Raw genomic sequence first — 25805 nt, forward strand, 5'->3', positions numbered from 1 at the left:
ATTTATTTATGTTTTTGTTGGTTTTTTTTTTTCAGCTGTGCTCTTTGCCACCCTCCCCTCTTCATTATTTTGTACTCTGTAGAGAATGAGCTGGCACTCACAGAAGTCTTTGCAAACACTTCTGATAACTTCAATGAGCTCCAGGGTAAGTCACGAAGGCTCACACCTTCCAGACACAGTTAATGTTCTTGCTGGAACTGTTCCTGAAGCAGGCGTGTTTTAACAAGTGTACCTGTGATTAAGCTCAACTGCGAAAACAGAAGAACACAGAACTGAGAGGCCCTTGGCAGCTTTCTAACTTTATTTGGCAAAGTAGGCAAACACAGGCAGGTGCAAAATCCTGCTAGAAGTTCTTGAGGCCTAGCCCTGCTGAAATCAGGGTCTTGTTCCCCTCCATGGCTGCTGGGCAGCATAAAATACAGCTGCAAGGGTTTCCCCTGCCCCCTGTGGCCTTGTACAGCTGTCCTTCAGTTCTCATATATCATCACCAGTGAACAACATCTATTTTAAACTTTGGTGAATCTAGAGAAGAGTCATAGGAAAGCTGTCTTCTCCAAACCAAGTCCCTTGTAATGTCCTTTGTTCTAGCTATCAGTTTCATGACTATTACATCAGTTTTCAAGGAAGACTCATTCTTCAAAGAGGGGATTAATTAAGTCCAGTTATCTCTTCTGCCAACTTATTTTTGCACAGTGCCTGTCTAACGCATTTTTGTGCAGATCAAATGCCAGCATTCCTCAAGGTTTTGAAAAACATCTGGGGAAAATACTACAGCAGAGGAGTCACTTTTCCTAGTACCACACCAGTCTCCTTTTTGTCTTCCAAGTCAGGACTGAATGATTAAGAAGGAATAGCTTCAGAGAGCATTTAACTTACTTCACTGGCTTCAAAGCAAAAATGTAGCATCCAGAAATGATGAATATAAACTATTACTGGTTTAGTTAAATAGCTGATTTTAACCATCTTTCCTCTTAATCTCTGTCCTATGAGATGGACAAAGATTAAAAAAAAAAAAAATAGAATTTTTCTCGTGTGGCAAATATAACTTTGCTAAATTGTATCTTTTTGTTCTTTATCTAGTAACAGAACATGTACAGTCTTAAAAACACATTTCTAACAAAAGAATAAAAATACTATTTTACCTTTTTTCACCATTTTACCATTTTCTGTCCCATAATATTTAGCAATTCCCACCACATTCAGATGGATCAGTGAGAGGTTGTAGTCTCTTTATTAATTAATTGCAAAAGAATTAATCACACTGAGCTCTATCAGGCTTCTGGAAGCAGTGAGATGACCATGAACACGTTCAGACTTATACTGTACAGTACCACTATCTTTTTTCCCATTTTTTGCACAACCTTCAAAACTACTCCAAAGATACCTGGCAAAGGAGGAAGTCTAAGAAAATTACATTATTTCCATCTGCACTGGCACATTTAATCATACTTAGTATGATAATATTTCAGTTTCTTATTGAATTAGTTATTTATAAATCCTTCTCATTTCTCTCTGTTTTGATAGTCTTTCTTTGCCAAAAATATTTAATCTGAAGGCAGCTTGTTCTGGTCTTTGTAATAGCTAGAGTAATAATCTTGACAACGTCACCTCAGACCTTAATAATGAACATTATTAAAAAAATGAAAGTTAATAACAAGTAGAATTATTATTATTATTGCTAACCATAAGTATCCTTTTAATATGTCGTTTGATTATCCTTTTCTGCGATGACTTTTTAGGTTACACATGTCATACAGTAGGAGGCTTATAAAAATCATAAATATCAACCCAGGAAAAGCTGAAGCAGCATTAAATAAATCCATAGCTATTCTGTCTGAGGAACTGACAGAGCTGGACCTTTGGGATCATCAAATCTGCTGTTTGTTGTGAGCTGCATGATCATATGGATTCCATAGGTCAGGATCCACAGTAAAATTATAGATGTTACCAAGCCCATCCAGATCGCAGGACTGAAGAAACCTGTACAGTCGCTGGCATAGGAAAACTGGCCATTTTCCACATTGAATCCTTGAATCTGAGAATGAAGAAAGACAGCTGAGTGAAATTAAATGTAAAATACAGACGTTACTTTCAGAATGTATGCCACTCTCGCTCAGCCCATTAAAAAAGAGTGAGAACAAATTATTTTGCATAACAATTTTCCAGGTCTTCTTTCCACTTAAAAATGTAAGATGCAGAAGTTATATGTTTGGCAAGAGAGAGTTGTGTTTCCACTTCACAAATCTGTATTAGTTTTGAAAGTAAAACCCCATGTGTGATCAGCCTAGCTCAATGACCACTTCTGAATCAGGAAATTCAAGGGCATGTGAGGCAAGGCTCCCCAAATGATATGATTTGTCAAAATATCTGGAGATTTTTAGATAATATCTCCTTGATGAGTAGAACTTCTAGAGCCTACTTTAAAATGCATTTAATGATACGTAATATTTTACCTGAGTTTTAGTAAAAGTTTAAGAAAATAGTTGGTAAGGTTTTTTATCCTCCATTGAGGTGTGGACTCCATGCTGTGTATTCACATACAAAAGCCCATATATGGAACTGGACTTCATGAAGGGTGTGAAAAAATAACAAGAAGGGATTCTACAGGTGCACTGGGCAGAAGAGACAGGCAAAGGACAGTGTACCTCCTCTGACTATTGAGAACTGAAAGTTACCTTCAACAGGCATGAGAGGTAGTCAAAGACTATCTATTCTGATCCATCTCCAAATTTTGCAAAAAGTATGAACAAACTGAATGCCTTTGAGACTGATACTATACTTAAACTTTTGTTAAAACCAGTTAAGATTTTGAAAGACATAAAGGGAAGACAATTTGCTGTGTAGAAACAGGCACATAATGACATAAGCACCCGCTCCTTCAGAAGGAAGGGAAACCAGTGGAAGAAAATGGGAAAAGAAGATCATGGATTTTTAATTTCTGTGTTCCCATTCTATGATTACTCTGTGCTTTAAGATAAATTAACATAAAAATGTTGTGTTAATAATTGATTTTGCACTTCCTATGAAAGATGCTGCACAAACTAAAGCAATTTGTCTGCAGCTTGTAGACAATGCTACTTCAGTAAGCACTCGGAGTTTGAGTTAACTTATGGTTCAGGCAACTGAAGTTAATGTGCATATAATATGTGTTAAAGGCAATGCCTGAACCTTGTGGAATGCTGATTAATAAAGCTACTGTCACATGCAGGAGTAAGGTACCATGGTTGTAAAGATAATTTTAACATCATGAGATTTTTTGGACCTTGCAGAAGAACCTTTCCGAGTGAGATCTCTGCCGCTACTTGCAAATCCTAAATGCTTTCGCTATGGGCAGTCAGAGTTCTGATTAAAGCAGGATTACTGGCAATAAGCTTTTGGGTTGGGTAACTGTGCAGTTTCAAAGAATACAGGTGCCTACCAAAGCTGTTTCTTATTAAGCCACTGCTTTGACAACAGATGAAAATGTAAAATAGTCATGAAATATAATCTGAAAAATTTATTTACAATAAAAAGCAGTTGATGATTTATGTTATTTCAGTAGAAAAAAAGGCTGAAATTCTGAAAAACAACGCAATCTCATTACCACATTTACAGGAAATCTGAAGCACTTAGCACCTATATTTTTTTTAGCAAGATATTACCACTTCTTTAGAGCCAGAAATACTGTATTTTATTTTGTCGATCCTATTGGTGGTGGTTTTTTGTGTATTTTCTTTAGTGCTTTTTTTTTTTTAAATGATTATGCTTATTGAACCTCTGAGATGAAAGCTTTAATTGTACATTCTTAAAATGTGATATCTACTTTCAAGAAGAATTATATGCAGGATTCTTTTTTAGCTTTTCTGAAGCTTTATCGTTCCTGTGGGGGTGTCACAACGCAGCTAAGCGATAAAAATGTCATTTCTAGCAGCATTTCTACCAAGAGGAAATTAAAAATACTTCAAAATTTCTCTAATTTTTATGAATGCAAAATACAGCATACAGGAGCCAAAGCTCACTTTCTGTGGAAGTTTTGGTTTTACTGTTTGGACTAGCATTATTTGTCTTGTCCATACTAGCAAGCATTTGCTGAACATGTTTTAAATTATTTGTCGTGAATTGAGTCTCCTCACCGACTGGCTTCTGACAAAGCCTTCAAGTAAGATCTCTTGTTTTCACTGATCTTAAACATACACTGGACTTCTAATTTTTGAACATAGTAATATTTCAGCCATAAAGAATCTTGCCACAAAAAGCCATAACAGAGTGATATTAGTACAGTTACATCTGTGAGTGGTGACACTGTAGGCAAAGGCTTTGTCTAAACAATATCGTACTGAGGCTCTTTATAGCTCCAGAATAAAGCAATACCTGCATCATTTCAGCCTGGTTCTGGAACATACTATGGAAGCCTTCACTGTGCAGATGCTACAACCTCTTTAGCATGGTGATACTATTTTGACCATCCAAAGTAGTAAACTGCAATTGTACCAGCTAGACTGACACTGGGTCCTGATTTCTGATTCACTGCATAACACTGACAATGAAAATGATGTTCACCAGTGTCAGCAAGCAGATTCTATGCCGTCTGCAATCACTAAGCACATCCCATGTGCTTTCGTCATCTTGCAACACAGCTTGGGAGTTAGCAAATCTCATTCTTGGACAAAGACCAACAGTGATACCATTCAGATTTCTTCACGTATCAGTAGACGAAAACTGGGAAGGTATGATCTAGCTTAGAGAGAACTTAGAAAGTGGTAAAAAATGGTGACATTCTGGCTTGACACAGAATCATATAACAAAAATGTTCAGAATAAGACTTTCCAGGCTGTTTTTAACACCAAAGACTTGATTAGAGAAGAAGGCCTTGTTCCAAAGGAAAGTTCTGTTATCTGAACAGTGGAAGTGGAAGCAGCTGTTGCTCCCCAGGAATAAAGAAGAAGGTAGGTAAACCTACTTCCTCTCCTCTTATTAAAACTAGACTGAAAGGATTCCTGCTAAAGGAGGAAGAAGACCTCTCGTTACACTTTGAGAAGGTGGAAGTTCTAGGAAAAGACAGGTTGTTGTAAGTGGACCCTTTGTATTTTCACAACCCATGAATTTTCAAAGATCACAGACTAATGATGTCAAAATCTGTGCTCTGCATTTCAAAGATTTGACTAAACAAGGTCCAGTTGCATGGACTCAGACATTTTCAAGCCCTTCCTTAAAACACCACCATCAGGAGGAACCTTCACAACAATGGTATGTACTGCTGTACTGCTTCTCAAAAACTGTGGGACTTAACCTTAGCGCCTGCAAAGAGGAAGATAAAAACAGTGATTCAAAAGGAAGGCTGCCAGAGATACTTAGGTCTAGTGTTTTTGTGTGGCTGAATAATGACTAAACATATTAAACTTGCATTTCATCTTCTTTTAGAATCCAAATCTGCAACAGACCTAAGCAGCTCTGGGTAGTAGGAGGAAAGTAAATCTTACTACCAATGCTATTCTTTTGAGATTTCAGTGTTTAAACTGAAATGTCAAACATGAATTCAGATCACTGAGATTTTTTGATAAATTATTAAGGACTATATGACTATACCAGCACTTGTATTTAGTTATGAGATCAGCTCATCTTTGACAAGGTGAGTCCGGTTTGCTAATGTGCCTCTCCCTAAGTGAAAATCAGTGCCCACCTGCATCTACACAAAAGATAGGGAAGATCTGTATTTCATTAAAAAAAAACAAAACAGCAAAACATTTTCCTTCTGGGCCATGTGGTACCTAGTATTTCTCCTGATTGAAATCCATGGCAAACCTTCCAACCTTCCATTACATTTAATTCTACTGGGCATTGTTTCTGTCTGTAGGAGTTTAGACTATCTATGTCATTGAAGGCTGTAACCACACTAAGCTGTACTTTTCTAGGTAAACAAAGAGCAAAGAAATCAAATAAAAACAAAGTAAGCAGCATAAAGCTACCCACCTAAGAGGTCCACATTTCCAGCAGCAGCCCAATTCATTAAACAGGCGTGGAGACTTAGTCATTCTTTGCCTGATTAAGCGCATTTGGTTTTATTGGTTTTTCTTTTCTGAGGGCAACTTTGGAGGTTTTGTTTTTCACAGCTGCACTTCCATGTTCTTACTGTTCAGCAACTGCCATCTCTTTTACCCCTTTTTTGAATAGCTCACCTAGGGGGAACAGATTTTCTTTTACATTTTTCCTCAGGTCAAATTGAAAGTAAGGGCATTATGAATTTGTGTCGTTCAGCACCTACAATGGCAAGTAATAATTCTTGGAATTATCTCTGAAATAGCAATGTGTACTCACTTGGAACCTGGAAATGAAAACATCCCAGTTGATTGCTTCCATGTTGGATGGAATCAGCCTTGCCGGATAGAGACTACTTGTTCCCACCAGCTGACAATGAAATGAGTACTCTGCAGGAGCAGAGATGACAGATACATTATACTTAGCAAGTTTTTCTTCATCTTGTACAATCTCAACTGAATCCAAAGTGAACCAATTTCTAGCTGAGCCTCCATAGAACATATTTGTCATTAAAAACCTAGAAAGACAACAGAATAAATAATAAGTCCAAATGCCAGAAGGAAAAAATTAACATTCATTTGATAAAGCACTGGTGGCAAATAATAAAGGTACATCACAGCTGGCGTCTCACATCATCAGGACTGTTCATAAATGAATAGCCTTTGTGAACATTTCTACTGCTTCTTGGGGTTTCATCTCACATCTCATCTTTGGCAGGCAAGGAGCAAGAAAATGTGATTTCATTCTTCAAAGGCCTATACCAATGCAGTATCTCATCACTTACCAGCACTTTATCATGAGTGGACCAGAACTTAAGACACTGTCAATAGGCCTGTAGTGGCTCTCAATAAACAATTTATGGGGTTTTTTGAAAAAAATTGCTTTTATGATAGTTACAGTCCTGATAACCATTTTGATTTGTTATAATTCTTCCTTGATTCAGATGCTTAACTTGCAATCTGTCTTTGCAAATGTCTGAATTTACAGTAAAAGACAGTTTTCTCTCACTAGATGGGAGGAAGGGTTGTCAGCCACACGCTCCTATGTGTAGCTGTTTAGCCACAAATGAATATTTTCTCATTTTGCAAAAAGTGGTTTCCAGTAGTTTACAACTGTGGCATTTAAATAAGTGTTACTACCACTGCAGTATGAACAAATGTTCTGAAAGAAAAATAACTGAGAACATACAGAAGTAAATTCTTATCTATAGATACCAGGACCAAATCTTTACCATTTTTACCCAGTAGCTTTTAGGTAATCAAATTATTTCTTCAGGAAATGATAAACTTTTCTCATTATTTTTTGCTTCTTACTTAGTCCCCACTTGTTTTGCATATTGATATCTCTCCTGGATATGTGGAGTCATATAACCACAAGGAGTTTATAAGAGTAATCTGTTTATCAATAAGTCAGACTTGATTCAAAATGAAATATTCTAATGTTTATCCACACCACTATGGGCACCACTATGTGTGGATTTTAAAATCTAGGGTAATAATTAGATGCAATTATGACAGGTTTGAAAAATACGCAGTCACCTATAAATGAGGCACAATACACAGTAATAGTGTTCTCCATTGATTGTTTAAATCAGTTGCTTTCAGTAGCATATCATCCATTCAATTGAAAGTCTACACTCAATACTATCAATGTTCCTTAGGGGTAAAATAAAAAATTACTACATTGAGCTATTTTCTTGGTTGTTCTTTTTTTTCTTTTTTTTTTAAATGATCAGTGGGTTTTGATTCATATAATTTCATAAAATCATAGAACTCAAAGTGTCATTCAGGTGAAAAAAGGATGTTCTGTCTTTTGTCATTTCTGTCTTGAACTTAAACCGCTCCTTCCACACTATATTCAGCCATAAACATCAGTGAAAAAAGAACACACCCTTTGAACTGCATCTAGTATACAAGTACATATGGAAAATTACCCCATTGTTGTAATGATAACAACTTATAAATGTATTAGCAGAGATACTAGTTGTGAGAATCTTTTCCTGATATATAGCACAATTTGAACTGAATTTTCATCTGCAGGCACTAAAAGAACTTCTTCAACTTAAAGACATGGCCTTTTATAAATATACATAAATATACAATATATACATAAACATACTTAAATCTTGTGCCAGCCACAAATGATGAGTGTGCTCTGTGCTTTTGCTTAGAAGGCAAGGAAGTGAAAATAAGGAAGTTCTTTGGAAACACACTCCATGAACAAACAAGTTTTACAAGGCTATGTATCTTGCCCTTTACAAGAAATGCTGTGCTCACATTGAACATTACAGCCAATGCAGGAAGCAAACTTTCACAAAGCCATTATACTCTTTAAGTATTGTGGCACAAACAGTTCTTGGCTGCGTGCTAGACTCCCTTTGTGGCAGATAACCCTGTGAACTCTAACTGTCACTACTTGTTACTGATCACCATCTCACGTGGCTATTCATTGCAAGGAGAAATGTTTCTGAAAAGGAAGTTATATGGAATTACTGTTGTTCCAAAGATTGCAACAGAAGCACAATTGATATGTACCAGACTTTACACCACAGCTTCTGAAGCAATTCTATTTAATACATGCTGTACAACAACAGTCACATTCTTAGAAATTTAAGTAGAGAAAAGAGAAACGAAGCTCTATCCAGCTAATGCCAGACAGAGCATTAGCACTTCTGTCCAATTTGGTACCTTTCTCCAGAGAAGTAGCACAGCCAGAAAACAGTTCATCCTTCTACGGCAAATGCAGGGGGCTGACTACTGCTCTTGCTAGAGGGAAGAATGAGGCATGTTTCCATAAGAAGAGACAGCTATTGCAGCTGCTTATAGGAGGTGGAATATGCCTAGCTGCTCAGCATAACGTGGTAGGCTTGGGGTGGTAAGGACACGCTCGGATTGAGTTTACACTGCTGAGGTTAGAGTTTATTGAGCTTAGAGAGAAACAAATTAAGCTATTTAACCATGGTCCTGTCAGGTATCATTTTATTTTATTAAATGACCTTTATAGAGAAAAAATAATGCAGTTATGGCTCTGTCTTCTGTTCCTTCTCACCTCTTTGCCCTGCTCATGTCCTGTCTACTGAGGCAGAATGTAATCTTCCCAAGAAGTCATCTTCAACAGCAAATGTAATTGAAATGAACCAGAAGGGGAAAACAGAAGTTATAATGTATCTCTGTGGGCTTTAGTTCTTGAGAACAGACATGCTGGGATGAACAAAGTAAATAAAGTCTTCCCGAATCATGAAAAGATCAATGGACTGTTCTGGTTCTGTTAAGTTCATATTATATACCATGCAATACTGTATTACGGGAGCTAGTAGAGGCCTAAAATGACATGACTGTCTCTTTAAGCAGGAGATAAAGTGAAATGAAAAGAGCAGGCCACATTGCCTCTGACAGAAAACATTTAACTGCTGTTCCTGCTGCTGAGGAAAGAACTGAGGTTAGTGGACCAGTAGCTGTATGGCAATTCTCACAGCAGTACAGATGCTATCCTGGAGTCCCCCAGCAAAAGTAAAAGCAGCATGTTTTCTCTTTGAGTTTTCATCCCAAGTCTTCCTGTTTCCTTATTTTCTCTTCCCTATTATACATTCTCTTCCCTTCTTACAGTGGAAGAAGCTTCCTCTTGCCATCATCCACAGAGCAGAAAAATTATCAGTTTTTGCAGCCCTCATTAGCCACAGGCTAACTCTGACAGAGTACACTGGTAATCCATATCAGGTTGAAACACAAGCCTGGCAAGGGAAGCAGACTTCAGCTCCTAGAACTATTTCTAAATTAAAGTTTGATTTCCCTAAGAAGGGAAATCCTGTTCTGACCCTACCATCAAAATACGATGTTTCGTGTGCCGCTGTCTTACAGAATGATTGATTGTTTACACTATTTTTCAGAACTTTACCTGAGCATGCTTAGATACTCCTTAGTATATGATAACTCCTCAGCAATAAAAAACAAAACCGTGATTTTAATAACCTTTTCACCACTTTTTTTCTTTGTCTTAACTTAGAAATGGGCTTCGTACATCACAAAGATTTATTTAAAATAAATCATAAGTTACCTTATCTCTAGGCTGTTGATTCCATTCACTGGCTTTGTGTATTTTAATGACAGTCTAAGAGTAAGAAAACGATTTTTAATGTTAGAGTAGTCAGCCTTAATTAAATCACTGTGACATTTCAATCAGAAGGAATATTCTAAATCAATAGGCAATTACAAAAGTCATGTAGAAAAGGTTCACAGTACAGAAAGCACACAGAAAAATATGACAAAATATTTCTATAGCCTTTTTTTTTTTTTTTTTTAACCAAGAGCAGGTGCTTCAAAACAAATGAAAGCAGAGATCATGTTTCATTAATGTATTTCCAACTGAAGTACCACCTACCAAATGGCAATACTGCACTTCAAGGGAATTTTACAATGAAACAATAATCTCGTTAATGCTAGTGGAGATCTCTGTGATGGCAAGATTGGGCACAGAGAAACCCATTTGGACGAAACATAAACAAGCAAGCAACTAAATAATGCAGAAGGAAAAAAGAGCAAATGTAGAGGAGGCATCTGAAAAATTGTTGTGGTCTTGACTCAATCTTCTTTGTACAAGAATATTAAATTTAATATTTGTTTATTTTGTATGCTTTAGTAGAAGAAAATTAAGTTTTTATTCTTTCCATTGCTCTATTAACTTCCAGAACAATATGTATATGAAATTTAAAATCTCTTGTTCTACTCACGTTGTGTTGGCGTCTGAGCACGTAGAGGAAGAAATATCCACACTCCGGGTAACAAACGTCGCTTTTGTCAATTCTATTAAAACTGAACCATTGACAACAAGGCTAAAATTACTAGCATAGAAAAGGATGCATGTATTATTTCCAGTGGTCACATTCAGAGGTGGATATGAGGAATCGTCTTCTTCTTCAGTAGCCATTAACTGTCGTCTTAATTTCCACATCACATCAGGTTTTCTAGAAATCTGGAATAACAGCACATTAACACTTCATAACCTTTGAGAGAGAACTCACAGAATCACACAGAATCACAGAATGGCCAGGGTTAGAAGGAACCTCGAGGATTATGAATCTCCAACCCCCCTGCCACATGCAGGGCCACCAACCTCCCCATTTAATGCTAGACCAGGCTGCCCAGGGCCCCATCCAATCTGAACTGAACACAGTGAACCTCTATCCTTCTTAAATTTGCATTTAAACTTAATATTTACAATTGTCTGCCTTTTTAATGGGCAGCATGGTGGCTAACTGGGTGGTATTGGCTTTGGTTCCCATGTCAGGTGAGTAAAATGAGTACCCCTTATATGAGACAAATGAATATAAAACTATGCTAGTGCTGCCTTAAGACGGTAGCATCCATTTCTGTTAACATATAAATAACTAGATTACAAACAATATAGTGAAATAATTTCATCTCTTCTGTGATCACAAGAAAATTTTAACTTAACAGTTCAGTGACCATGCTCCTTGATAACAGGAACAGTTTTACACTGTTCATTCTAATAAGCAAGCCAGTAAACCACTGCAGTTCTGTATTTAGGCTCTTCTGATGGCTTCTGGAAGAAAATGTATACTCAGTTGGATGAGAAGGCGAACTTTTATAAGAGACTTCACTACAGATACATTTGCTTTAAGGAAGCTTCAAGGAATTCCTTTAATTGGTGCCTTCTTGCAAATGTGCCTAGGGCATCTTCGCTAAAAAGAGCCCCTCTGATACCAACAGTAAAAGCTATCTGGTTGTACTGGATAAAAACTTTATCTTTTTGTCCGTGTCTTCACTTTTTACTCATACCTGTACTATGCCATTTATTTTTAACACGTGCATCAACTTGATATCCTACTAGTGGCCTTTGCCCCCGGATAACTTTAGAATATAAGAAATGAGAAGTGTCACAGGAGTTAGCAGAAGTGTAAGTGTGTTGATCTACTGTCTCAAACCATATCTAACAAGTTCAAAGATAGGTAAGGACTTTTTTTCCAGTTTGAAAGAGAAGCTATCATATGACTTTATAATCCCACTGTAGAGAGAAGCCCCCCCCAAAATTTGTTACATTAACTGCTGCCCTCTAAACACTGTGGGACATCTGTTATTTACAATGTGTCTTTGCAGATAGCTATCTCATTCTAGGAACAAAGCAGAATGGGTTGAGTAGAAATCCTTTAACTAAACACTCAAATGAAGATTGCAATCTTCCTCTCCCATACATGCATACTTTATGAATTTCTTTTTAATGCAGAGCAGTGCCTTTTCAAATACATCAGAACACGCATTATTTTAAATGAATACCATTTCCTTTAAAAGAAGAGTGCACAACAAAAGAAAATATTCAACTTTTGATATAAAACTTTTAATCTTCCCTTAGGCTCTCCTGAAATGTAATCATTTTATTTCAAACTGAGAGGAAGAGCTGAAGTCTAAATTATATCCTGTCTAACAATTGACTTCACTATGTGGGCCCTGCATATCATCTAAGGAGGGCTTTAAAAACCACCTGGTAATAGCTGAAAACAATGCTGCATTGGAGACTGTGATTGGGCTGAGTTTGGGGATTAGTCTAAAGTATCTTAAAATAAAAAGAAAGCCATTAGGATATCATCATGAGACTGCAGCTTTATTTCTATTGCTCTGCTGCCAGTACTTTGACATGAAGCTTTCACATGAAGATTCCCTTTGGTCTCAGAAAAAGCATATAAACCAGAAGAGCATTTACCTGTAAAGTAGGGGTGTCAGGGACTAAGAAATCCATTTGTTTTCCCCGACTACACCTGTTTTAACCAATTTGCTCATGCTGAAGAAGGGAGGCAACACAGCTTGCCAGGCACATTTCTAAAAGTGGGCTTTGTGTCAGTCATATTTGTGACTGAAAACAGAGAAAGTTTCAGACGAACAGCAGTCCTTATGTACACTGCTATTGGTAGGAAGCACAACACCACCAAACGGGAGCCTGAAAGTGTCCCCTCTCTGGAGGAACGTCCCCCAGGTATATTCATCCTGTCAGCCTGCAGGTGTACGAGGTACCCATGGCTGAGGCAATTTAGCACGTTCAAAATCAGAAAGTAGCAATTCAAGAAAAGCTCAGTCCTGAGGCTGGAAGGAGAGGGTCTGAGATAGATACACAGCCTAGGAGCTGCTGGAAGGCTGAGGACAGCAATGGCTCCTTGCAGCATCCTGCAGCTTGGGGCGGGCAGCTCTCCCCAAACGTCCCCATCTCTCTGTTTAAGAGTAAGTTTCCTTTTGTGGCTGCACAAGCACGAGTTTACTGAATTAAAACTGTTCTCCCCATAACGTATATCCCATGCTGAACTATAAATGAACAGATACTTCCTTGAGACATTGATTATATTTACACTGAATTTTTGTAAATCAGTCAGATTTTTTAGAAACAATTCATAGTAGCAGTGCTCTCAACCATTACACTGTATTTTGTTTGGTGCCCCCTTCAGCTTCACCTAATCTGAACTGTACGTACTGCAAGTCACTGTCGTGTGCCTGGATTTATCAATGGCATTTCTGACCTCAGATTTACAATGAACAATCACAAGACAAGATCAAACAAGATATGGGGGAAAGAAAGGGTGCAACTGACACTGTCTTAGATCTCAATTGAACACTATAGTTCCTAATTGAACCTACAGTAGAAGCTTGGACAAGATTTTTCCCTTTGATCTATTTTGTAATCATTTCTCTTGGAAAGGAGAAAGGTAGCCGAACTGGCTACATTTTGATGCACAGACATGCTGATTTTTTTTCAAAGCAAACAGATCCAAAATTATTCATTTGTTTTGTTGGCTGGCTTACTGTTGGCTGTTCTGAAACAGAATGGCTAGGGACAAGAAAAAAGATTTGGGGCCATGTTATATATCTGAAAATACAAACATATAGAAATTGAATGCTTGCAAATACACACACAAAAAAAAAACAAACATAAAATACTGGGAAATAAAATTTAATTGGCTGAAATTATGAATGATAATGAACTGCAGAATACAGGCTACATTTTGCATTAGTTCAGAAGTAAGATTTTTGGATAACAGTTCAACAGATGGTTATGCTTTTTTTCAGTCTTGCACTTCTTGACTTGTACATGGCTATATTTAAGTGTGAACTTAACTATCACTTAATTGTGTAACTATCAGTAAGAATACAAAGTGTCCTGACGGTGTCCATTGCTCCTTTTCATCTCTAACATTAGAGTTCTGTAACCACAGCTCTGTGCAGTTGTTGCTCTTGTTGGAACAGCAACAGGAAACAAAAGGTCATTCCATACTTTCAGAGAAGGGGGGGAATGAGGAAGAAGGTTACGCTTCCTTCCACTTTTTGGGTTGTATCCCAGTCCTTGACTCCATACTGGTACTATGATCTGTGATGTAGGAATCACAAAACTACATAAAATCTCAGCTTCCATTAAAAGCAAAACAAAATAAAATACAGAATATACAGTATAAGAACCAGATAATAACTTCTTATCTTATTAATAGCTTATTCTGATACACAAAGAAAAGAGCCCAAAAATATTTAGGGGCTGTATTTCAAAGACAAAACTCAAAGTGAGAGGGGATACAAAAAACACTTCTGGGTCCCTTACAAATTTAAGCCTGAATCATGAGCCCAGTGTAACATCAGAGGAGGGGAAGGCACTGTAGCCATGTGATCGGAGCACTCCAAAGACAAATACTTGGTATCTGGAATAGAATTTGCCTCAACAGCTTGAACTGCATCTACATTTAATGTACCATCAGCAGAGCTCTTGACAGGACCCCAAGCTGAATGCACAATTGCAATTTTTTAATATGAGAGACCATTACAATGTTTTCTCACAAGGCATCTTTCTAAAAATGATGCTAGAAAGCTGCTGTATGCTGAGTGCTGTGGTGCTGGTCCCAGGACAACAGCAGATAATGCTGCTTGCTGGGGTTTTGTTGTAGCATATCAGAGATCACTCAGTATTCACGTCTCAGCCAAGAATAAGCACATTTCCATTCCTTTTACTGAAATTTCCATTTTCCTTTTGTTCCTGTGAAAAAGGTCAGTTTCTTATGTTTTTTAAAATTGATATAACATCACAGCTTCAACACAGACAGCAACATCACCACTAGTCCAGCCCCAGCCCTGACAGCCCCTGCCAGTACATCAGTTCAGCTAAAACATACTGCATCAAAAATCTGAGCTGCAGGCTCATGGTAATGATAAGTATCAGAATTCAAGATCGGTGAACAAATATGTTATTTCCAGAATCAGGCTTAGAAAAATCACGAACAAGCAGAAGGAATGTCTTTGCTCAAACTTATTTTGAGCAAACTATAAACCATTGGCACAAATCTATAGCCTATCAATATTTTGACCTCTAAAAAAGTAGAATGTCAAGCAGTTACCAGTTATCTCTGGTTCTGAGTTTGAACTTTTCAAGGTTTTTAGGATTTCCATTTTGTTATTGTCTTTGTTGCTTTTTTTGCCCCTCTCTGTACTATTTTAAAATATTATCTCGCTTTTGGTGTTGCATTTGGCTAACTCTGTGTTCCATTTAAATCTCAAGCTATCTCTCCTTTTTTTGCTGAGCAGACTGGATGTACCTTGGATTAATTCCCTGGTACACCAGTGGATTGTGCTGCCCTCCAGAGGAAATTTGACAGGCTGGAGAAATAGTCTAAACCTGACTAAAGTCTGACTAAAACCTCAGCAAGTTCATCACAGTGAAGTACAAATTCTGCACCAGACAAAGAACAGCCCCAGATGCCAGGTCACACTGGGAGTTGCCCATCTGGAAGGCAAAAAAGAAGCTGAGAGTCAAGGTGGATACCAAGCTGAACACTGACAGCAATGGACCCTTGCCACAAAGAAGGCCAATCCTGGGCTGCATTATGCAAAGTATCCCCAGAAGGTCAAGAGAGGGGATCTTTCCCTTCTTCTCAGCACTACTAAGGCCATGCCTGGAGTGCTACATCCAGTTCTGCCCCCTCCCTAGTAGATGTAAGACATGGAGTTACTGGAAAGAGATGCTGAAGGGTCTGGAACTCCTGTAAAGAAAGACTGAGAGCACTGGGCCTGTCCATAAAAATCTTGTGGTAATCTCATCAATGTGTATACATACCTTTAGGGGGCACGCAAAGAGGACATTCTCTTTTCTGTGGTGTGCAGTGCCAGGACAAGAGGCAATGGGCACAAACAAAGACTGGAGGTTCTAACTGCATTTCTGTACCATGTGAGTGATGGAGCACTGGCGCAGGCTGCCCAAAGGCTGTGCAGTCTCCCCACTGGAGATCTTCAAAAGCCACCTGGGCAATCTGGTCTGTGTGTCCCTGATGGAGCAGTGGTTGGTGCAGATGGACCCAGACATCCCTACCAGCCACAACCATTCTGTGCTTCTGTATGATTCTGTCCTAAGTCATCTAAAGATGTAGACATCATAAATACTAGACCAGGAGGCATGATGTGAAAGGCTTCCTCCAAAATGTTCAAAGCCTGGGTTCCTGTACTTCAAAAGATAGAGGCCCCACATTGTTAGCACATAATTTCCTACCTACTAAACAAACTGCATATTTTTTTTAACTGCTTTTTGTTATTCCTACCGTTTGAATTGGCCAAGAAGGCCAATGGCATCCTGGGGTGCATTAAAAAGGAGTGTGGCTAGCAGGAAGTGATCCTCCCCTTATACTCTGTCCTGGTGAGGCATCCAGAGTACTGCATCCAGTTCTGGGCTATTAGGTTCAAGAAAGACAGGGAAATGATAACAAGAGCCTAGCAGAGGGCAACAAAGATGACAAAAGGATTTGAAGCATCTCCGGTATGAGAGGAGGTTGAGAGACGTGGGGCTGTTCAGCCTGGAGAACAGAATACCAAGAGTGGATCTGATAAATGTTTATAAATATCTAAAGTGCAAGAGGCAATTGGATGAGGCAAGAACAAGGAGCAATGGCCAAAAACTGCAACATGGAAAGTTCCAACAAATATACGGAAGAACTTCTTTGCAATGACAGTGACAGAGCACTGTAACGGGCTACCCAGAGAAGTTGTGGAGTCTCCATTTATGGAGATATTTTGGACACTTTCCTGTGCAATCCACTGCAGGGAACCTGCTTTAGCAGAGCAGGGAGGTAGGACTCAACCATCTCTAGACATCCCTTCCAATCCCTGAAATTCTGTGACTCAGTATGAATTAACCTACCAATACAATGCGCGAACTCTCAGATCCATGTTTGTCCATCACCTATACAGACATTAAATCAGAAATAGTACCAAACAAAAAAAGAACTTGGTTCAAAGTAGCAAAAGATTTTGAGTAAGTTCAAATTCAAATGCAAACTTTGATGGAGTAACTACACTCTTTCATACTCAGTTGCAAATTATCTCACCTACCTGCAACTAATTTTGACATTCATTCCTTATTACTAAAAGTGACAGAGATAACATTTCTGTGCTGCTGCAGCTGAACTGATGTTTAAACTGCATTTTTACCAGGAATGTTTGTTGGGTGACATGTCTGTTTTCAGAATCTTCTGAACATTTCCAGTAGAGATGTCTAGCTTATCAGGAATTACCAGAAGCTCATTTGAATGAACCTTTCTTGCTCCTTTAACTATCTCTTTTGAAGGCAGCAGGGTATCACAACTTCAAGGTGGTTTTTCTAATTTGAAGTTTCTATCCATACTTAGATCACCTGATATTTTACAACTTGCATATTAATTCAGTAAAGCTTACATATCTTAAAACTGCAGAAATCCCAAGTAATTGCATGTGCTGGTGTTATCAGAAACAAAACTAAATTTTCAAATTGTTCTTTCCTTCCACATTACATCTTTTCAGTGCCAACAGCATGAGGTAAAGACAAAATAGTTACCAACAGAATAAAACAGGTAAAAATGTGCACTGCGTAGATTTGTAAACATTTAGAAACTTGGTTCAGAAAAATCCATTTCCATCCATCCATATATAAACTAGAGTAAGCACTTTGGATTGAGAGATCCAAGTCCTTACATTTTTTACTCAGGCACACTTCCTGTCAACAATTTTTTTCCTAAATAAAAGCTTCAAACTGACCAGAATCACCAAAACACACAGAACAAGCTAGCAGGCTGGTAACATGCTTCTCTTCAGGGAAACACTTTACAGAAAAGTTGTTCTAAGTAACAAGTAACAGGAGAAACAAACTTTAAAAGAAATATCATCTAATGCAAAATCTAAGCATATTATTCTCTTACAATCAGTGTCTCAAAGCTTGCTGGGGACACAGATGAACAAGTCCTGGGCAAGGGTTGAGAAATCCTTTGTCTGGAGAACACTGATGGACAAGTCCTGGGCAATGGCTGCAAGATCCTTTGTCTGAGGGACACAGATGGACAAGGCCAGGGGCAACGAGAGAGAGATGAGCTGCAGCTTAATGGCCGTGAAGTGGTCTTTTGTGTGGACTTATCTCAAGGATCATGGCCATCTCAGCTCATCCCTGCTCAAGCACCCAGGGATGTAATGTAGGCAGAAAAATGGATAAAATGGATAAAATGGGGACCTACAATCACGAGGTTTAGATTTTCTGGCAACAGATTTCTCATGAAGAAGAGGTTTCTGCCATGAGAAGCCTCACGACCTGCCTCTCTCCCTCCTGGACTTGCTCTGCGCTCTACCACGATGCTGAAGAACAAAGGTATCTGCCATCAGATTCCTCACTACAGAATTCCTGCATGCTGACGGACTCTCCTGGGCCTGCTATCGGAGTGCTGCTGCTTCCTCCAGGATTGGCTCTGCGACTTCTTCTTGCTATTTGCTTGCTGCCCAAGGCCAGCCACACTGCTGCTCTCCCCCCCTGCTGTGTCTGCTTCAGACCTTCAAACGCTGTGCAACAGGACCACTGCTGTTTCCTGGTGGTGACTATCCCACTTCACGCGATTCTTGCTTCTTTCCTACCTTTTCTATCGCCCTCCTTCCCTTCCCTGTCTCCCTGATTAGGATTTAGAATAAACTGGTCGGACCAACATTTGAACCGTTGTTTCTTAATCTCATGCTGGGTATACAGATACTAAAAGAACCTCATCTCCCTCCTTTAAATTGGAGCGAGACAGTGAACTATAACAATACGTGGGGTAAGTATGGACTTGGTTGCCTGTAATGTTCACATATGTATGTATGCAGAAAGAATTACACAAAGTATGAAGATCCAAGTGCACTGTGTAGAAGGCTGGCTCATGGAAGAATGGGATTCAGCAGATCAAAAACATGCTTTGAAGCAGACAACTCCTTACTCAGAAATCTCATTCTTATCCCAGCTGGCTGCAAGGATCTTCAGTTGGATCTAGATGTAGAACACAGAGCTAGTGTAGAACACAGATCTAGTGGTGTTTGCAGAAGGACCAGAAGGAGCTTTAAGTGGTCGCTGGAATCCTGTTTCCAAAGCAAGTTTAATTAGCATTGCTGAAAATGGAATGGGCTCCTCACCAAAAAAGAGAGAAGTGAAAATTCTAAGATATAATCCTACTTTCTCCTTTTCCTTTCCAGTTCAGCAGTTGGTAGGAATTCATTACACCACTGAAGCTAGCACTCTGAAGTGAACTGCATGCCATTTCACACCTTTGTAAAGCAGCTGTAAGCCTAATCAAGACATGTGAATAAAACTGAGTAGCGCGTCCTTTTGCTCAGTGGAGTTCTTAGCTTCTTTTTCACATTTTTATTAATATTCTCACAGAGCAGGGGAAAAAAAAGAATGCACAGAAATGAGGTTATTATATCAATGGCAATCATTTATTAACAATGATTACTAACACTTTAGTGCCTTGCGGGATATATGACCAAGCTTACTGGTTCACATTATCACCTGATGCCTCCTTCACCAACCATGAATGCTTCTATTAGCAACGCAAACAGCTCAGGGACTACGATCTGCTATTCTGCATCTCATCTCCCAGAATTCTTCACAAAAGTGAGGCTGGGACATAGGAAAAGTGAAAGTATAAACCTGACTCTAAGAGATAAGGCTCTATAATTGATAGCATTGTTGTGACGTTTTGATATCTCTGGTTAGAAGGGACAATAGAACTGCAATATAACTGCTCAGCTCAGTGGCCTGTACAAACATAATGTGCAGTGTTATTCCGTATGTTTATGGCTAGATGTGTTTCTTCATAGGTCTGTCCTTTTGCAGCACTGGGCTGTACAAGATTTCTTACTTATGTTTACCAAGTGCATGGCCAGCCTGTGCAGTTTAATATGGTGCAGAGGTGAATGAGCTAGTCCACCAGAACCATAGTTAGCCATGGTTCTGGCCAGCCATGCACTTACCAGAACCCAGAGCAGGGAAATGCGCTGAGATGCAGCACTTGAGATGATCATTCCATTTAAAAGTCCTTAAAATGAGGCATGGAACGTTTTGTGTACATAGGCTAACAAGCATATCCACAAACACCAGAGTAGTCTCAATTTTTCTGAAGGAAACTGCAGTATTTCCTGTTATTTTATTGCTACAACTTTTAAATGATCTCTATACTACACTTTTTCAGCTAACTTCTGAAAGAACAGGAACTGGTCCATAAAAAAACTCTTGATTTTAGAAAGTAAAACATAGCATGTATGAAACAGTACAACGAAATATGTGTAAAACAGAGTATGTAGCACTGGAAAGAACGGCAACACTTAAATTCACCACTTATATTTCACTTATGACAACCACCCCAAATGCAATTATTCCAATGAAAACAATGTCCTGGTCATCTATCAAATTGTTAAAACTCACTTGAATCATTTTAGCTAACCAAATTTTTTAAACTTGAATACAAAATAGGGGGGGAAAGTACAGAGAATTTCTATATAACCTAGATTTAATCCTGCAAAGAATCTACCAGATTTATTGTTCAAGCAATATGCTGATGCCAACATCTCCAGCCTGATCTCAGGCAATTCTGCTATATCGATAAAAGAAGCTGCAAATTTTACATTAGTCTTAGACTGCTACGGGGAATACCCATTCCATCTAACTATTTTCCCCACTTTCTTATATCTGTATATAGAATCCAAGTTGCCATGGGAGATGTGAAAAAGGATGAAGAGTCTCTGCTGCAGGAAGAAGAAAGATATGTAATGAAGGTTGGACTGAGATTAGACAGGGGTCTGGTGGGCTACATCACTGAAATATGCAGACAGGGTAAAATGCATCACTACTAGGGCTGGAAGAGTTGCCAACACTTCTTTTTTTCTCCAGTGTAAAGTAATCACAGGAGAATTAGAAACATGAACATCCATAAGTGCTTCTTTTCCTCCACTTAAAATTTTGAGCCCATAGCACTTTGGATGACTAATCTGCAAAACAGGAAAGCCTATCTCCTAACTGAAGAAAGAGATGTGGACAGTATGATAGTATTATATGCAACACTTACATTTTTACTTACACTTCAATGAAATTATTTTTTTGCTTTAAAATTTACATATTATTCTTACTACTCCTTGGGTTTGTCTGTAATGAATGAAAGTCCAAATACTGGTATGTTTTTCAGATGGTCCCTATAAAAATACTGTGTTCAATGTGACAATGACACTCTTTGCTTCCAGCATCTCCATCTGCTTGTCACAACTCTTTCGGAGAAACTCAGAACTTGCAGTGAAGGAACTTGTGAGGGGAATCTGGCACTGTCTGTCTAGTTTTGATGAATCAAAAGGCAAAGGCCAATAATTCAAGCAAACTGCATATTTTTTTGAACATGGAAGCTGAAACAAGCATTTTTTTTTACAGAAAATCAATTAAAAAGTGTTTACTTTCTACTCTGTTTTCTTATACTCAGTGATCCACTTAATTTTTTCTGACAGTTGCGTGTAGCTGGAAGGTATATATATAAATGAAATCCACATCAGAAAGTCTAGAAAAAGCTTATCTTAGAACTAAGAGCCATGCATGTTAGAAGATTAGCACACTTCCTTTTTTTCTTGATAAACTTAAATGAATCATTACAGGTTTGCCTCAAAAAGCTGTATTTCCATCAAAACTTAGTCAATTCACCCAGTTAACACAACTAAGCCTGCATTATCCATCTCACCTTCATAATTTCCTTCATCTCCTGCCACTTTCCAGCCCATACAAGCACTGCCAGCAGTTGGTTGTAACTGCCCCCTCTGGGGCTGTTAGTTACTGACCTTCAACACACCTTGATAAACTTTGAAAAACTGAACTTTGCACGGTGAGGTGTATCAGAAAACAAAAGACCAATGCCCTTCCAGCACTACAGAGAGGTCGCTTTAGTAACCCCACTCCTAGCACTGTTCTTACCCCCTACCCAGACAATTCCAAGCCTGTCTGGGGATTTGGTCCAATCACCAATTGCTCCTGATGGCAGTTCACACCCTGAGAAGAACTGTGGAGCAGTCAAAAGGAAGATAATTAGGTTCATAAAGAACGCATATACTGAGAAGAAGGTAAGAGTTTGCAACAGTGAAGAGGCAAAGTAGGATATGAATATTATATCCTACTTTGCCTCTTCACTGTTGCAAACTCAGGACTTGCAATAGTCCTGCTCAACGTAAGGCAAGAAATTCTCCTTATTCTGTTCCAGGATTTTGTCAGTGTTTCATCTGAAAGCCCCAGAGGCAGAGCTATCTTGCTGTTAGAATATCAGGGGTTTAGCTTATATGCTGTACCACACTAAAACAGAGGATGCTGCTGCTTATGAATCATTAAATATCTATCTGTGAAATGACTCAATCATTTGAGTTAAAACAGAAATCCCATCAGAGAAGAACAGCTGCAAAGTGGCTAAAATTGTAAACATTGAGGTTTTAGAAAAATGACAAGGACAGAACAAAACATGCCATGTAATATTAAATCTGATGTCAGGTACCACTTTACAATAATGCCTCCATTAACAAATTAAACAAGATGCCTATGGCATTTTGGCAGGAAAAGTATGGGTTCCTTGTCTTTTTTTTGTTTGTTTTCCAAGTTTGACAACTTTCTAAGCCGAAACGGTAGCAAGAAAGATACCATTTATTATCTGACTGAAATTCTACTGAATCCAATGCTGTCAGCTACAAGGCACAAGTAAGCATGGTCCTCGGAAAGGAAAAACTTCCACTACACAGGCATTTCTGTAACAGGCAGTATTTTATTACTGACCTGATCTAATTTGTAGCTTTGTCTGCTAACGCTCTAATGTACAATCTTTGTGAATAAAGGTTTGCATGCAGTTCCAGGTGAATAGATTTTTATGGAAAAGCCTGTAGTATTTAATAAAACTAACTTTCAGAGAGAGCATTTCAGTAGAGCTACCCATCAAGCAAGGACATACTTCTCTGCTAAAGTCATAAAAATGCTTCATTATTAATTATCATCTCCTCTAATTTTAGAGGTGTGCATGCTGAACTTAAGAAGTAATAGCTGTGTATGTACAATGGTTATGCTTGAGTAATGATGGCCTATCCTTCTGCCTGCTTCTAAGGGCAGAAGGGCATTAGGTGATGGCTTTGGATCAAATCTAATACTTCAGTAGATCTCAGACAGGGTAAGAGAGAAAACACAACTAGTACATGCACAAATATCTAGAACTGCTCCACAAAATGTCTCCCTACCAAAAAACACTGAATTTTTAAAATTGTAACATTCTGTTGCACTATATAAAGTGAATAAATTAACTTCTAAAATGAAGGGAACGATGAAATACAATATGCCAGAAGAAATGAAAATGAAACAATTCAAATTTCTTCTAATTAGTTTTAACTGTGTTACAGATTGGATGCACTAAGATTTAGAGGTTTGTTAAACTGCCTCTAACCATTAGATCACAAAAACTTCCAGGGATATCAGGGATATATGCATCTTACTGACTGTTGGCAAATTTTTCTCACGTGCTGGTGAAGGGTGTCGTTGTCTTTCTAATAGCTCTCTTTAGCACAGACAACACCAGAAATCAAATGATGCAGGATACAAAAGCTTCTGCTTTAACTTCCTACAGAGGAAAGGAACATGGGAAGTGCTGGTTGGTGCTTCAACCACAGGCATGAGCATTCTTGTCCTACAGCACAGAACTCCTTGCTCTTCAGACACAGGAATATACTGTGAGGAGACACCAACACTGTGATTCTCATGGTGGATGGGATTGGTTTCCCATTTCTAATCTCTCACTTCTTCAAAATAGGAATGCACGTTTACCTCTGAAGATTGTGCATGTGAACCTCAATGTCCACAGGCAAGCGTGAGAAGGAAAGTCCGTAAACTTCCTTTTGCAGAGCTTTTTTTAGTCTGTTGGCTGCCTCTTCTGGCTAGTTAAATATGTTACATATTACCTTTTACATCCTTGTTACAGAGAAATGCTATGTGAATATCCCAACCTGCCATCACCAGGTAACGACACAAAACCAGCCACAGTCTGTGTGATCAAAGGTCCATCAACCTCCCTTCCAGTGCTACTGATCATAATTGGATGATGAAGAATAAGAAAAAATTACATAAAAACAATTATCCCAGTATACCCTCCTTGATTCCTGACATCTTGCAATAGAGACTTTCAGAGTTGAAGGCTACATTTTAAATGAACATGGGCTCTTCCTTCCATCCTTCCTTCCTTCCTGACTTTCTTCTGTTAGTTTACCAAATCACAGAGAGCAATGTTCAAGTGCTGCTTTGAAAGCAATGCCTCATCTTTTATTATGTTGGTCAACAAAGTCAGAGGTGGACGTTGGTGGTACGGTAGTAGAGGCTGAACCTTTCTGCCAGTACTCCATTACATGTTGTTGCTGTGTGACAGATGGCAGCAGAGGGGCAGTCTGACAAAATGGTGTCTGACATGGAAGCGCCAATGGAGCAGAGTTGTCATTGCATTCCTTCATGCCATTAATTGACGCTTGCTGAATTTTTTTTGAGACCATACAGTGGATGTGAGCACAGTGAGGCAGTGGATGGTGCATTTCAGCAGCAGTGACAGTGGGTCACCTCCACTGGTGCAGATTTTTACGAGCGCAGAATGCAGGCTCTTGTTCATTGCTGGCCAAAAAAATAGTGTTTTGTAGCTGAGAATTTGCTTGATCAAATTCTGTTACTGGGTTACTGTGCTCTTCTTATCTGTTGTAATTTCCACGGAAATAAATAGGAGGCATTACTTTCAGAGCAACCTACATACTCTTGTCATCCAAAGATAAGTAATGTGAAAATCAGTTTATTTTGTTTGTTTTAAGGAACTTGATGCTCCTGAATTCCTGATTGCAGTCTGTAAGTTCTGATCATCATCAACAGTAGACAGAGAGAGTTAATAATTATTTCCTGTTTAACTTCTCCATGCTACTGGTGTTTTTATTTATTATTTCTCCTTGAACAGTTGCTTTTTCTAGATGAAATATTTATGTCTGGTACAGACTTCTAATATATCCCTTTGGAGATGGGGTGGCCAGAATTTCATGTGCTATGTCACTCACAGACTTGCACTCACCAAGGACTTACATAGTAAAATAAATGACGCTTACTGCTTTACTTTCTTCCTTTCCAAACAATTCCTAACTTTCTGCTTGCTATTATTCTCAGTGTTGAGCACTGTGATGCTCCAAGAGATGCGCCCACAGTCACACCATAATCTCTCTTCTGAGAAATAGCAGCCTCTCACCACAGTGAAATGTGCACATTTAAGGCTTTCCTCGTGTGTTACTTTCCAGTACACTGGATTTCATCTGTCATTTTATCATACAGTAACACAATGCTGTGAGTTGTTTCTCTAACTCATCAGTACATCGACAAACTGCAGTGCCTTTAGATTTTGGCCCCCTTCCATACTGATAGTGTCTCTGAGGAACAGCACATCTCTATGTAATTCCACTGATAATTACTCCCCATTA

The 25805-nt window shown here is 38.6% G+C and overlaps 1 protein-coding gene across 1 annotated transcript in view; it reads right to left on the reverse strand.

The window, feature by feature from the left end:
* Nucleotides 1-1825: 1825 nt before the first annotated feature.
* The window catches only part of LOC306949129 (V-type proton ATPase subunit S1-like), a gene marked incomplete at both ends in the record, with an annotated part of 51307 nt that continues 27327 nt past the window's right edge, over nt 1826-25805 (reverse strand). Inside the window, 4 exons of the mRNA XM_079538899.1 lie at nt 1826-2035; nt 6295-6532; nt 10069-10122; nt 10742-10983. Of these exons, the coding sequence (XP_079395025.1) occupies nt 1826-2035; nt 6295-6532; nt 10069-10122; nt 10742-10983 (744 nt within the window). The remainder of the gene's footprint in view (nt 2036-6294; nt 6533-10068; nt 10123-10741; nt 10984-25805) is intronic.

Source organism: Tetrao urogallus (genome assembly GCF_951394365.1).
Source record: "Tetrao urogallus genome assembly, chromosome: 1".
Classification (NCBI taxonomy): domain Eukaryota; kingdom Metazoa; phylum Chordata; class Aves; order Galliformes; family Phasianidae; genus Tetrao; species Tetrao urogallus.